General features: G+C 43.5%; 1 protein-coding gene across 3 annotated transcripts; it reads right to left on the reverse strand.

Annotated features, from left to right (window-relative positions):
- Window positions 1-428: 428 nt before the first annotated feature.
- Window positions 429-15,297, reverse strand: mthfr (methylenetetrahydrofolate reductase (NAD(P)H)). 3 transcript variants are annotated; one of them, XM_004545918.6, is made up of 12 exons: window positions 14,613-15,297; window positions 13,135-13,393; window positions 12,049-12,287; window positions 10,010-10,120; window positions 9,743-9,936; window positions 9,092-9,342; window positions 3,657-3,791; window positions 2,515-2,695; window positions 1,985-2,167; window positions 1,797-1,898; window positions 1,597-1,716; window positions 429-1,206 (listed from the first exon to the last, which is right to left on the reverse strand). In XM_004545918.6, the coding sequence occupies exons 2-12, from the start codon at window positions 13,377-13,379 to the stop codon at window positions 991-993; spliced, it is 1,977 nt and encodes a 658-aa protein (XP_004545975.2). In that variant the 5' UTR covers window positions 13,380-13,393; window positions 14,613-15,297; the 3' UTR covers window positions 429-990. The 3 variants fall into 3 exon arrangements, with proteins under 3 accessions (XP_004545975.2, XP_004545976.2, XP_004545977.2); XM_004545919.6 differs by lacking the exon at window positions 14,613-15,297 and adding an exon at window positions 13,838-13,985; XM_004545920.6 differs by lacking the exon at window positions 14,613-15,297 and adding an exon at window positions 13,570-13,792.
- Window positions 15,298-15,469: the final 172 nt, after the last annotated feature.

Raw genomic sequence — 15,469 nt, forward strand, 5'->3', positions numbered from 1 at the left:
AAAAGCTTATACAGATACAAGAACCCAGAAAACTAACTTAAACTGGACTTTTAAAAAAAAAAAAAAAAAAAAAACTCACTGGAAAATACATTTTGCAAAATGATAGAAATTTTAAACTTTAATTGCTTCTTCCATTACTAATATTTTTTGCAGAAATACAAACTATACTTTAAACGTGTCTTCTGCTTGGCTCAACATGATGTAGGTGATCTGGTCAATAAGCTGTGACATGTACATTTACACGTTGAATTACTCAATATGTGGAAAATCCCCACATGCCACTTGGCTGCTGGAGTGTCATGTACTGTATGACCTGGACTTTGAACTTGACGTTAGCACTAGCACCTAATAAAGCCACTTGTCACTACAGACCAGCGTCGATGCCCAGCTCCATACCTCCCACCCACACAGTTACTGGACAAGTTACGTAAGTGAAGGAAAAGTATTTAATAAGTATTATTAATCATGTACATAAGGCAGCAGGTGCTTTAAGTGTGACTCTTGTCATGACATCAAGTTCATCATAAGGTGTAAGATTTGCACACATCTTACATATATTTGATCACTACACTAGGTTCTCACCTATAATAACACATTAATGCTCATTCTTACATGTAGGCCATCTGAACTCTTTGTAAGAGTAAAAGTGAAATGTTCACAATTCATGTTCTGAGGTCATCGTTTGGAGGTTTAGTTGTTTAGCACAAGTTTCCCTTTGAACAAATGATCAGCTCCACATACGTAAAAACAAAACAGGTTAATCTGCCTGACAGTGACATTACTCATCAGGAGCCAACATGACCGCACAATTTCATTGATCATTGTTTCCTATTCACTCAAAGGTTTGAAAAATCAATAAAAACATCTTTACAGTTTGATATTCATACTCTGTAACGTTAATGGCATTAAAAAAAAAAAAAAAAAAAAAAAAACTCAACTGTTCTTAGTGTTTTCTTTTTTTTTCTTAAAAAAAAAAAAAAAAGACTTTATTCAGACAGTTTCTTCACTGTGAAGCTCTGGAGGAGCGTCGAGCAGCTCAAACATGTCATCGATGACTTGCCACAGGCAGTTCTCCAGAGGGAAGTCATTGTCCACCAAATTGACGAGGAAGTAATTGTCATGGATATATTTAATTATCATCCGAGAAGGAGACTCGTCTTCATAGAGTTTGCCCCACTGCTCAATCCACAAGGCAAACGCCTCATCCTGAGAAGATATGAGAACATCTGGGTCAACACAACATGCCAGAGCTTTTACATCACACTGCACTCTGTCTTTAAAGTTAAAGATTATACAAAAATACAGAGAAAACAAACAATCAGATAAGCCCGTATGAGCGAGCAGCTAGTGACAGTGGGAAGGAAAAACTCCCTTTTAACAGGAAGAAACCTCCAGCAGTACCAGCAGCAAGGAGGGGCGGGGCCATCTGCTGCGACCGCTTGGAGCTGGTTCCAGAGCTCCGCCTCCTACTCTACCATTAAACGCAGTCATACTTTATTATTACCCCTTTAAACCTTAAATATTTCAGTCATTTAAAAACACGACACAAGGTTTAACATTCCCCAAACTGTGGACAGAAAGAAGACAGTGTCTCACCTTCCAGTACATGAAACTAACTGGGTCCACTACAGTCGGCTGAACAATCTCCCTTCCGGCGAAGATCCCCCAAGTCACAGCATTTGGTTGCATTTCAGGGGCGTTGGTCAGGTTACGGCCCTGCATGCAAAATGTTCACCATGACCAATGTTTACACACACACAACCATGGAGTGACTGATGCTTTGTGAACAAACTTACATTCACATTAACAATGTGATAATTCACACGGGGCTCGTACTTCTTCAGTACTTTAAGAAGAGCGGTCACATTTTCACTGGAGGTGAAAAACTCCAGATAGGCCTGTCGGTTGAATAACATCCATATTAACAATAGCAGACTCTGAGTATCCCATCTGAAGGTACTGAAAATACTGTTAGTGTTTGTACCTTCTGGAAGACATAGCCCCCTGGAGGTCCCCAGCCCACAATGGGGTCTGTGGAGGGTTTGCCATTGATGTTGGGCTGAGAATTGATGGTGAGGACTCCTCGCCTGTTCACTTTCTCCAGTTCATCCTTCAGAAGGTTGGTCTCTGGGGCCAGAGGCTCGTCATTCCAAGGCAAACACATCACCTACAGCAGAAGAGAAAGCCTTAGCCTGCTGTTACTGCTGCTATATACAGAAGACTTGCTGTGGAAGAACGAGTGGCTACGTGGGGTATGGTTAAAAACAAAAACCTGTTCTCAGAGTGAGTGTCAGTGTTTCCAGTGCACTCAGGACAGGATTCATTTAAACAGAGTAACAATGGCACACCAGCCAACCACAAGGTTAGTTTTCACACTTGACTTATCTAATTTAGCTGGAACATACAGTAGACAACAGCTTTGTATACTTAAACCAAGGACAGATATAGGAAATCTGTGGTGCCACAGGCTGGGAAAGCTACGAGTGACCGAGCTCCGTGGTTCATCCTGGATACCTTGTGTCCGCAGCGATTTGGCTGAGCTGTAATGTAGCAGGTAAAGACTTCGAAGACGCTCTCCTCATTTTGTAGCTCTTCACCCCACATTTTCAGCAGTGCATCTTTAGATGATTTGCTCTTCAGGTAGAACAGGTAATAGTCATTCAACTCCCCAAAAGCTGGAGACGAGGAATTTCCCCTGAGGACGAAAACAAGACTCTGAGCTAAAGTTCAATAAAAGCTGAACGAGGTTCCAGAAAGTGATTAGATTAAAAAAAAAACAAGAAACAATAATAATACAATTTAACGCGTGTGCACATTTCATAGTGTCAATGTGAGCGCTCGAGCAGAGTAGGAAACAACCAGTCCATCTGAAGAATGAGTCACATATTTAACCTCCTAGGACCTGGCGTCCACATATGTAGGAATCACATTTTTGGTTGTCTAGACCAAAATACTAAATTTTGCTCTACAAGGGCCTGATATCCACTTACGAGGACATTATACTGCCTCTGTTCTATTGAAATTTTAAACAAGTATCCTCATATGTGGATCTCATTTCTTAGAAGCAAAATCAGGTTTAAAAAAGTTAACTCTTTGTTTTTACATTCATCAGGTCCCAATCAGCCCAAATATCAAAGATAAATTAAAAATGCATGCTATGAAAGCGTTTGTGTCTTAGGAGGTTAAAGGAGAAATGCATAAACAAGCAAGCAACAGGGTCTTCTGATGGTGAGCTTTTGAGCAACAGCGAGCCTAAAACCTGCATCATACTTCCCACGTCTGCCAGTCTGCCAGGGTCCACTCAGCTCAGAGTGATGGCAGTTTTCTTGTTAACACACAGTGAATACAATGGTCATGAGGACATCAGTGTGTTTGCCGGTTTAATACCGAAAAAGAAAAACTGCAGCTACAAGAACACACATTAGAAAACTTATCACATAGAACAGCTGTTAATGTAACTCCAGTATGCACTTAACAGAGTCAAAGGCTGGAGATGAAGGATGATCCCTGTGGACAACAGCACGACTCACAACTCGTATGCAAGTTCTTACATACACTTATGCAATAATTTGCATAAATTGAGGCATTCAACAAGAACAGCCCTCATTTAATGTCTGAAATGCAACAATGAGGACATCGTGATAAATGAACCCTACCATCTGCCATTGGGGAAGTCGTCCCAGTCCTGGGTTCTGTAGATGTAGCTCTTGGGCCTGGAAGCCCAGAAGATGGGTCGAACATCTTCTACCTTCCGTTTGGGATGGGCGCTCACTGCCCAGGGCAGAGGCCGCCTGGCACAGAAACACACTGTCAGCCTCTACAGCACTCTCTCAGGGCAGGAAAAGAAATAAAGGCCTGCTCTACAAAAGACACTGCTCAGTGAAATGAAGCAAATACTTTGGTCACTACTTTGATCACACATGAGTTCTTGATGAACGAAGCATTCAAGCTGAAATACTTTACTCATGTAACACTGTAATGTAATGATAATAAAATTGTCAGTGGAGATGTAATAATCAACCTTTTAAGCAGATTCAAAATTACACCTAAATTGGAGTTAGAACTTACAGTTTGATTCAACACAGTGTTAGCATGTCAACATGTGTCACGAAAGTTGGTGTGAGGCAGTAATGTTTATGGGAATCTCCTCCCAGACTTTGAAAAAGGCATCAGTGAGCTCCTGAACAGTTAATACAACCATCGGCAGATCTGCAACTTGAGCAAATCTCACTGTGGAATCAAATTCCACCCAAGATGACTGGTATAATATCCTATTAGAGCGATTAGAACATGCTGGTAGGTATTACAGGTACTGCGCTGCAGTGGTTTGTATCATATCTATCTAATAGACTCAGATTTGTTCATGTAAATGGAGAGTCCTCTTCACACACTGAGGTTAATTATGGTGTTCCACAGGGTTCAGTGCTAGGACCAATTCTGTTTATATACATGCTTCCCTTAGGCAGTACTATCAGAAGACATAGCATACATTTTCACTGCTATGCTGATGACACCCAGCTCTATCTGTCCATGAAGCCAGATGACACACACCAATTAGTTAAACTGCAGGAATGTCTTAAAGACATAAAGACCTGGATGGCTGCTAACTTTCTGCTTCTTAATTCAGATAAAACTGAGGTTATTGTACTCGGCCCTGAAAATCTTAGAAATATGGTATCTAACCAGATTCTTACTCTGGATGGCATTACCTTGGCCTCCAGTAACACTGTGAGGAACATTGGAGTCATTTTTGACCAGGACATGTCCTTCAATGCACATATTAAACAAATATGTAAGACTGCGTTCTTCCATTTGCGCAACATCTCTAAAATTAGAAATATCCTGTCTCAGAGTGACGCTGAAAAACTAGTTCATGCATTTATTACTTCCAGGCTGGACTACTGTAATTCATTATTATCAGGAAGTCCTAAAAACTCCCTGAAAGCCTTCAGCTAATCCAAAATGCTGCAGCAAGAGTCCTGACAGGGACTAGAAAGAGAGAGCAGATTTCTCCTGTATTGGCTTCCCTTCATTGGCTCCCTGTTAAATCCAGAATTGAATTCAAAATCCTGCTCCTCACATACAAGGTCTTAAATAATCAGGCCCCATCTTATCTTAATGACCTTGTAGTACCATATCACCCTATTAGAGCACTTCGCTCTCGCTCTGCAGGCCTACTTGTTGTTCCTAGAGTATTTAAAAGTAGAATGGGAGGGAGAGCCTTCAGTTTTCAGGCCCCTCTTCTGTGGAACCAGCTTCCAGTTTGGATTCAGGAGACAGACACTATCTCTACTTTCAAGATTAGGCTTAAAACTTGCCTTTTTGCTAAAGCATATAGATAGGGAGGATTCAGGGTCACCTGGCCCAGCCCTTAGTTATGCTGCAATAGACGTAGGCTGCCGGGGATTTCCATGATGCATTGAGTGTTTCCTTTCCAGTCACCTTTCTCACTCACTATGTGTTAATAGACCTCTCTGCACTGAATCATATCTGTTATTAATCCCGTCTGTCTTCCACAGCATGTCTTTATCCTGTCTTCCTTCTCTCACCCCAACCAATCACAGCAGATGGCCGCCCCTCCCTGAGCCTGGTTCTGCCAGAGGTTTCTTCTTGTTAAAAGGGAGTTTTTCCGTCCCACTGTCGCCAAAGTGCTTGCTCATAGGGGGTCATATGATTGTTGGGTTTTCTCTGTTGTATTATTGTAGGGTCTACTGTACAATATAAAGCGCCTTGAGGCGACTGTTGCTGTGATTTGGTGCTATATAAATAAAACTGAATTGAATTGGTGAACACTGAGGAACCCAGCATGCCATAATCATCATTTTACGTGACTGGAGGCCTCTCACATAAATCATCACTTTAAACAGATGACATCATCTTACACGGTGCAAACCCCGTCTCGGCAATTCTCAACACACCAACTCGATTTGGGAAACTCTCAGGACACAAAATTAATTTTAGTATATTATTATTATTTATTTATTATATTACAGGCCCAAACGTGTCATATCGCATAGACGAGGATCTGTCTGACAGAGGTGAAGTATGGCTGCGAGTCGAAAAGGCAAGATAGTAATGTGCTTTGGGGAGTCTATCGCCATATCCTCTCATTATACCCACATGGTCAGGGTTTGATTTCCAGTCTTTAAAGTAGTAAATGCAGCATCATTCCAGACTCCTTACAAGCACGTGTCAAACTCCAGGCCGAAATCATTTTATACAGATTTATTATTAGTGTTATGCATGGTGATATGAGGTGCTAATAACACAGAAACTACAGATCCCATAATGCAGCGCTGCAGCCTCCTTGCCGAACGCTAGGCTAACTGGGAACATTCCTGCGTCAATCAAGTCAAACTTCTGTTATTACAAAGCTAGCCACTCACAATGGCGAAGCGAAAAGTTGATTCTGAAAGCAGAGCCTTTCAGCACCGGTGGGAGGCTGAATATATGTTTACAGACATTGCTGGTAACCCCGTGTGTCTTATTAGTGGAGCTAATATGCTGTAATTAAAGAATTTAATTTAAGACGGCACTATGACAAAAAACATCAGGATTAGCTGAAAAACCTAAATGCAGAAACTACAGAAGGTAGAAGAGCTAAAGAAGAATCTAACATTTCACCAGAGAAAAATCACAAAGTGAAGCTGTTGTGAAAGCAAGTTTTATTGTAGCAGAGGAGATAGCCAAATCAGCCCGGCCATTTATGACTCTGAAGAGCTGCATGATGAAGCTGTGCGACGTCATGTGTCCAGACAAAACGCAGATTTTGGCAAATGTGAGCCTGAGCAGAAACGTATGTCAAAGTGTAACCGACATTAGGGCTGGGCCATATTATACCGTTCACGGTAATACCGGTATAATGTTAGGCAACGATAGGAAAATGAAATATCGCGATAGAATATGAGTAAAACGCGCATGCGCAGTGCCTTTGTTTTCATACGCACATGGCCGATTGTTGAGTGAAACAGATGAACCAGAATTGGTTTGTAAAAATGGTGCAACTTCAGTGATGTGGAACTGGTTTGGTGTTTGTCCACAAAGCACATTTTTTTGCAGAACATGCAAGCGGCCGTCGGACTAAGATGCCCTTAAATCTGGGAGTAATCTGGGTCCTAAACTCCGTCTTTTTCAGGTCAAACGAACACTGCAGCATCACTAAGAGTTAAAAACTGTCTAAATTCTTTCATCTTTAATAAAACGATCAGCATTGCTGCTTTACCAGGTGTAACTATGAAGTTTAACTTCCAGGCATCCATGAAAACAAAATGTATTACATTTAACGGAGTTAGAAGCTAGCAGGAAGCTAGCGGAAGTTAGCTCGCTAGTTACCTAAGCATGATATTGCATGTTCTGACTGAGAGATTTCTGAAAAAAATCAAACGTACAGCTCTGCTATCACTTCCAACATAAATGAAGACAGGAAACTAAACAGCAGTGACGTTTGTAGGGTTACTGAAGTTGGGCTAGCTGGTATATAATGATGTGCTACGTGATCGCTAGCGACACAGCTATGTTAGCATAACATAAACAGTGAAGCTGGAGGACGAACACTAACACTTTTCCACTTATAAAAGTTAACGTTAAGGTTCCTCATGGTTAGAGACAAATGCAATCGCATGGCAGGATGCTGTAAAAGGACCAATCTTCAGTCAGGAGAACAACTGAGATAATCCATCCACAATACGAGGTTAGTCATTAATATACTGCAACAACATGGGAATAGAGCAGCTGCCAGAGAATTCAACATTAATGAATCAATGGTACAGAAGTGGAGGAAGCAAGAAGAATGAGTTTAATAAAGTTTGATTTATCTGACTGCTTTGTTTCGCTTAATGTGCCTTATAATCCCGTGCACCTTATGGTCCGAAAAATACGTACTGCACACTGCAGTTTAATGTTGCAAAGCACCTCTTTTTAACTTCAGTGGATATTATACATGGTTATGCTCAGGATATGTCAGCACATTTCTACTGGAAATGCCTTTTGGTTAAACTTTCAGCAAGGAATTTGCATTTGCACTGTTACATTTTTATAAAGCTTTAATGTACATAAAAACCAGTTTCTTGTTTAAGTGAAAATAAATGATAGGTTGTCTTTTTGCGCTAGTAATGTTGTGGAGTTGTATTTTGTCACGCATCAATTATATCGTCAGTTATATCGTTATCGCAAATTTTCAAATATATATCGTGATAAATATTTTTGGCCATATCGCCCTGCTCTAACCGACATGAAACTGCCCCGGGACAAACAACAGATCGAGCGCCGGTGTTGTCGTCAGGATGCGAGTAAAGATGCAGGAGAACTGTATCGGCGAGTTAACAGCATACTGCATCACACACCAGGAAAGGCTGTGTGGTAAAGTCCTAAAAATGGAGCATGTAATGATCACCGTAACGCAAACCGTAAATTTTATCTGAGCTAAAAGTTTAAATCACCGTCAATTTCAGTCTTTTATGTGGGAAATAGATTCAGAGTTTGCTGACATTCCTCATCATACAGAGGTCCGTTGGCTGAGTTGGGGAAAAGTTCTCAATAGAGTTTTTGAGCTCAGCAAGGAAATCTGTCAGTTCATGGACATGTATGATGTGGTGAAGGCATTTCAAGTGAAGCTGTCACAAATGCACCAGTGCAACCTGCCCCACTTTCCCTGTTGCCAAGTAACGTTGAACCAAGTCAGCGGACTTTGCTGATAAACTGAGCGCACTGCGCACGCCCGGCGCTTTGGTGACTTTGAAGCACAAAAAGAGAATTTTGAGCTGCTTCGCAACTCATTTACATGGAAACTGCACCTGTGCAGATTCAGATGGAGCTGCAGTGTAATGATACACTCAAGGCAAAGTACGACACTGGATGGCCCGCACAGTTTATTAGTTCCATTCCTGAAGCAATGCCCCAGCTCCATCTACATGCGGCTCCAACCTTGTATATGCTTTCATTTATTTTTTCTGTGGTTTTTGGCAGCATGTTCATATTTCTAACTTAGAATCGGAGTTAATATTGTGTGGAGATGGTTGACGAAACTACATTTTCTTATTAAACTCGACTGAATCTCACTTTTGCTCAAAGCACTGGTGTTTGATTGACTGACCTGGGGTCTTCTATCCACAGGCCCAGCTGTCGAAGCACCTCCATGGTCGCAACTTCACGGTTCAGCGTGTAAAAGTGGACACCTGGCACCTTGCCACTATCCAGCAGCACACGGCACATCTCCACTGCTTGCTGTATCCCATAATTACGGATAGCAGCATCGTTGTCTTTGATAGGCTCGATGACTTGGGTGATCTCCTCTGGGACCTCAAGCTTGGAGAGCTTGACAAGCTGACGCAGAGACTGGTAACCCTGAACAACATGAACACACGAAAGTTGAGATCCACTCCTGTGCAGCTCTAACAGAACGTACTGTTATCCAGCAGCTTTACGTGTGGTCAGGACGCACTGCTGTCACTGTGAGACTGCTAATGCTACAATGTCTGTCTGAAACATTAGCTCCATCGAGTCGTCTTTCCCTGTGTGGAAGGCAAAAGGGAAATCTGGACCATGACGAGTACATTTAACACTCTTTAGTATCACTGCAACCAGCTACCCCTTTGACTGCTCCATGGTTCAGATGACGAAAGAGGAAAGCACAATCACAGGGAGTGTAAAGAGTAACAGAACACAACACTATCACTTCAAAGAGGAGAAAATTGCTTTGAAGATAAAGATAAGAGGATTCCTGTTCCTAGAAGAACTTAGTTACCTGAATGGGGAAGATTCCTGGTAAGATGGGACATGTGATGCCAATGGCTCTGCAATCATCCAGGAACTTGAGGAAAGTGTCGGGCCTGAAGAACAGCTGGGTGATGACAAAGTCTGCTCCAGCATCCACTTTCTCCTTCAGGTGCCTGAGATCAGCTTCATAGCTCTCTGCTTCAGGGTGGCCTGTGGGGTAGCCTGGACACACACATTTAAATTAGCGACAATCCACTCAAACTGCATCCTGCTGACCTCGACGGTGAGAACATACCAGCGACGCAGATGTCAAAGTAGTCATCAAACTCTGAGCGGATATGTTTGACAAGGTCGATGGCATAGTTGAAACCATCCTCCTCTTCCTCCCAATCTTCTCCTATTGGGTCTGTGAAGATATTTGGCACATGCCTAAGGTTTAAAAACATGCACAGCTGGATGAGACAGGTCGCATCCTTGTACAACAAACTAGATGAGCTTTGAGCGCCGATTAAAACAAAGAGGGAGATCCATTAGTTTGTATGAATCGGGGAAAGTGCAGCTGAATCGAGGACGTGTTACGGTGAAGGAACGTCTCCACAGATTGGGAAGCATTAGCAGTGGGAATGCATCGATTTTAATTGCCAAAGAAAAACTCGTCCGTCAGCGATCAGATTGTTGACATTCAGCCATCAGCTGATTCAGATGTAGCGTGTGACATCACTCGCTGCATGTAGCATGCCTGCTAACGCAGCATTTAAGTGCTTTTATGGTTGTGACCGATGATTTTAACAAAGTGTCACAGAACATTACAAACAGGACATAAACTGTCCGCCTCTGCAGAGCACTGCTCGTGCATGCGGCACTGTGTTAACAGTCCATTGTAATGTCTTGATGGATGTTCAGTCATCCAGGTAAAGAAATCCCAAAAGTTGATTCTGTTCATCTGGACGTTTTCAGTGGGAGAAACGTGTCGTCACTCATCCAGGTGACTTCTTCAGTCTCAGCTGACTGCAGGTTTCCAACCTTATAAACATAATGATCATTTGCCTGAACTGAAACTAGCACCACTGAAGGAACAATGGGCCGGGAGGTCAGTTCCTTAATCATAATTATGCAAATTCTCATGAGCATTGATCAGCAACCATCAGGCCAGGACTCTGCAGTCTATTTACACCTACAGGCCAGAGGACACTCTTTCAATGATGAGGATGAACACATCCTGGACAGGGAGGAATGCTGGTTTGAGGGCGGAGTCAAGGAGGCCATTTACGTGAAAAGGGAAAGACCATCTCTGAATGGAGGAGGGGGTCTAAGGGTACATCTGTCACCATCTTACAATGCTGTGATAGCTGCCATTCACCAACTCTGTGAATCATACTCATGACCACTGATCAGTGGCTGTTGATCAATGGTCATGAGAATTTGCATAATAATGATTAAGGGACTGACCTCACAGCCCATTGTTCCTTCAGTGGGCTGGTTTTAGTCATTATGCAAATGTACTGTTTATAAGATTGGGGAAACCTTCAGCTGAGACTGAAGAAGTCACCTGGATGAGTGATGAAACGTTTCTCCCACTGAAAACGTCCAGATGAACAGAATCAGTGTTTGGAGAGTCCACTGTAACCCACGCCAGTGTGGAGAACACAGTCCACTGTTACACCGAGCAACTTCACGTCACCTGACATTTGTCTTTACATTTTTTAAGCCATTCGAAATCATGCTGCTTGTTGATTTTCAAATATTTTTCTTGCTTGCAGTAAGACCAAAGTAAAGGAAAAAGTAGGTCTGACATTGTGTTTCTAATTCTCGTCTCAGAAGCTGAATGATCTGGAATATTTCAGAGCACAAACGCTGCAGCAGGATGTCTCCATCAGGTTTTACATTTGCAGTTTATTAGGAGTTTTTTTTTCTTTTTTTCCCTTTTAAATAAATGGTACATCCTGAGAGATTTAGTACATCACAGGCTGTACAGAAAAATGGATGATTCCATTAATAATGCATTTAATTTACGAGTACGAGTGTTGTTGGCGTGCTGCTGTGTGAAGACATGATAAAAATACTCGACAGCCAGTGCTACCCTTCAGTGGGTACGCCTCTCTAAATCCCACATCCTCTTGTTCTCGAGTTATTGCATTCACAGGATGACAATGCCCCATCAACCTTTATGGCTGCTGAGCTGCTGCAGCCCAGGAAGTACAGCGGATCATCTAATGACTGAAAGGTTGATGGTTTGATCCCTGGCTCATACTAACCCCAAGCTGCTCTCCGGTTTATCTGTTGGAGAGTAAGTGTTAAACAGAAGAGTGCTGGTATGGCTACCATCAGCATTACCTCCTCTTAGTGCCATGATATTCTTCAGGCCCAGGTGCTTTGCTTTTGCCAAGTAGCCAGTGATTTTCTCTTTGCTTTGATTGCAGCAGGTTAGGTGGAGGATGCTCTCCAGGCCACAATAGTTGACAGCTGTGCTAGCAATCATCATGGATGAAGTTTCCTTGTCTGAACCCGGGTCGCCTGCTGGGTGCCAGGTAATGTCGATGAACAGGGGCCCACCAGAGCCCATACGGTCAAACCTGTAGAAAAAACACAAAGGCACACTCAAACCAGGGGTGGGAGTGAGGTAGTAAAGATGAACACATACATAACAACTACAATCTGGACTTGAGGGCTGGGAGCCAAACCGGGACACGTTTTCCCAGATGGGCTCAGTAAGGTGTTTTCAGTTTTGCAGATAAGATCATAGTGTGTACAGTGTTATGTTTCATGAAGCTTTTATTGTCACACATTTGAGGACGTCTGCTGTGGAAAATTCATATCAATGTTTGTACTTTTTTGGTGGATTGTTAATTAGTCTGTGTTGGTCTGCGTGTTGGGTTTATTAGTCTACCAAGAACTGGATGTGCTCCAGACAGTGAAGAACACTGTTTTGTGTCTTAGAGTTCCCTGGATACATATCAGAGAGATCACATACTTCATAACAGAACAGCTGTCAAATTGCAACCTTCTGTTGATTTTGCTCATAAAAAGGATTTTTGTGATTAAGTTAAAGAAGGCGTGAAAAGGTCCCAATCGCGAAATCGGTCAATTTTATAAGCATTAGAATAAACATCCTGAGATAGTGGATGCTGCCTGTGGACCAAAACATGAGTTAAAATAAATAAATAAATAAATAAAAGCAGGACTGACCGCCATCATGACTTTTTGGGATATGTTACTGCCAGAGTCTGTCACTTCTACTGGATCCCCCCCCTACACACACACACTATCATCTCTCCTGTTGCTATACATAGCCCTACTAGCACACTCCTGCCTTTCCTTGTCCCTCTTCAGTTCCCATCTGCACCACCAACAGCCCCACCAGCGGTCGCTGTTAACCCAGGGACGTCTCATTCTTGATGCGTCCCGTTTAAGTTCACATACCGTGATATGAGGTTAACAGCCCCACTGGCTGTGCGTGGAGGGAAGAACTCCAACGAGAACCAGCGGTCTCCGGATTCCATCCTTCTGCGCATCTTGTCCCGCAATCTGTCCGACCGGTACGCATCCAGCACCGGCGTGGAGCACCGGGAGCTCTCCTTGGAGCTGTCCCCGCCACTGTTGCTGGCCCCGCTGGAGTCGCTCTTGCACTGGCAGGTGCCATCCCCTCGCTGAACCTGGTTCACCATGACTGTAACTTACACTGGGAAGAAGAACAGATACGGCGGTGTGTTCAGATTTAATGTTGCCTGCATGAGAAAACGTGTTAAAGCACAACTTTAGCTAAATGTTCTCCACGAAACTTTTCCACATCCCGCATATAACAGCTGTTTCGGACTGACCACTATAGCAGGCAGCACGGCACTCACACACTCCTACCTCTGACCCTTTACATCACGGGTTAATTATGGTCTGACTGAATGGTGACCGACGGCTGTGATAACGTCGGTTGCTTAACAGCGACGCGAGCGGCTCGTTATAGCTCTTGCGCGCACGCGCTGCTTAAGCTAGCTGTCCGGGCTCAGCACGTGCTCAGGCTGCATTCACACGTAAACGCAGAATCGACACATCGAGTCAACCGAGTGCGCCTAACGCCATCGTGCTGGACTGATTTACACTGGTGCAATGTGCAGATAGTTTATACCACCTCCTCGGTCCTGCTGCCTTTATGCCCCTGAGCTCCCATTCGTCCACAGCCACAAAAATAAGCACTGCTACAGCTGCTGCGAACTTTACGCTAAACTGCTTCCTCTTTGGAGTTTTCCAACAGTTTGCATCCTTTACAGTTGCAATACTGCCCCCTTCTGTTCTTAGTGCTCATTCTCCAAATGGTCTGCAACACAAAGCGCTCTTCTGAATCAGAATTCTGCTACACGATTTGGTCTTTCGTGTAATTATCAGCTTTATGTTGATCTTTCCAGATTCTGCTGCCTCCTTTCGATTGATCCCATCCTCCTCCTCCTCTCCACATGCCCTCCTTCACTACATCCGAACTTTCAGAGGTCTTCTTCTGTCCCTCCTGCCTGGCAGCTGTCACGTATCCTCTCTGCATGTGTCCAAACAATCTCAGCCTTGCATCTCTAACGTTGTCTCCACTGGCAGCTAAGGAGAAGAGGCTGAGGAAGAATCAGTAAGGGCCAGCTCGTCAGTTAAGGACTGAGTGAGACACGGGTGGAGTGGAGGATTTACCCAGAGGACAGGTGCATTATTACAAATGATCCCACTGCATAAACTAGAATGTGTGACACCTGACCGTGGGCTGTGTGGAAGCACACCAAACATCATTTCCTATCCCGAGCCCTCTGTCCTATGTGCTTAAACGCGCGTGTTATTTATGGTCCTGTCACATCATCAGCTGTGGCATGTAGGCTCAGACACGGAGAAGCTCATAATCGCTGTGTACTGAGAAAAGACGTACATACCTGCAGAGACGCCACAAGAACCCGAAACACACTTCCTCCTGCTGGGCTTCAATACAACACGGGAGGCCTGTGACCCTTTACTGGGATCAGTGAATCTCCTTTTATTACCACGTTAACGTCCCCACAGTGCCGTTGGGACTGCGGCCACTCCTGCTGCACCTCTCCATGGCTGATGGGCTCAGCCTATCAGGCCTGGTTGTTGCTGGTACTGCTGTCCACGGTGCAGCAGCAGCCACCCGACAGCTAAAGTGGCGCTTAATTGGACACATACAAACAAACAAATGTGTGTGTGCTTTTTTTCAGGTTCTGCCGTTAATAATCTTATAAATCGCCCTGGTGTGTTTCATTGTAATATTCTCCTCCCGAATAATATCCGTGTCTGCGCCTCTCTGTCGTAAAACTGACGCTGCGTGTCTTCTTAAACCCGAGCGGGAGTTTTTAAAAAGGCTCCCGCTGTCGTGTTAGTAACAGCAGATGACGCCATTATAGATTAGAGTCACAGGAGAGCCACAGCAGGCAACCAAGACACTTTTAAAGTGAGCCTATGAAGCTGCAGCGTTTAGTTTAAATCTGTGCCGTTCGACTCTGAAGTCTGTCGCAAATCCATCACACGGCTACCACAGACGAACAGTCGCAAAACGTTCATATTCAGTATGGCCAGTTCTGTGTACTGTCTGTTACAGAGCAGACATCAAATATCCGAGGTTGGCACTTTAAGAGGAACTGTCACTTTCTAATTTTCTACGGGAAGCAAACGCAACATTGTCCTCACGCGAGACTTGCGTTGTTGCGTTTACTTGTCATCGGAAATCCGCAACTCAAACTTACTTGGAACGTTATTTGTTATGAATACATTT

The sequence above is a fragment of the Maylandia zebra genome, linkage group LG20 (assembly GCF_041146795.1).
Source record: "Maylandia zebra isolate NMK-2024a linkage group LG20, Mzebra_GT3a, whole genome shotgun sequence".
Classification (NCBI taxonomy): domain Eukaryota; kingdom Metazoa; phylum Chordata; class Actinopteri; order Cichliformes; family Cichlidae; genus Maylandia; species Maylandia zebra.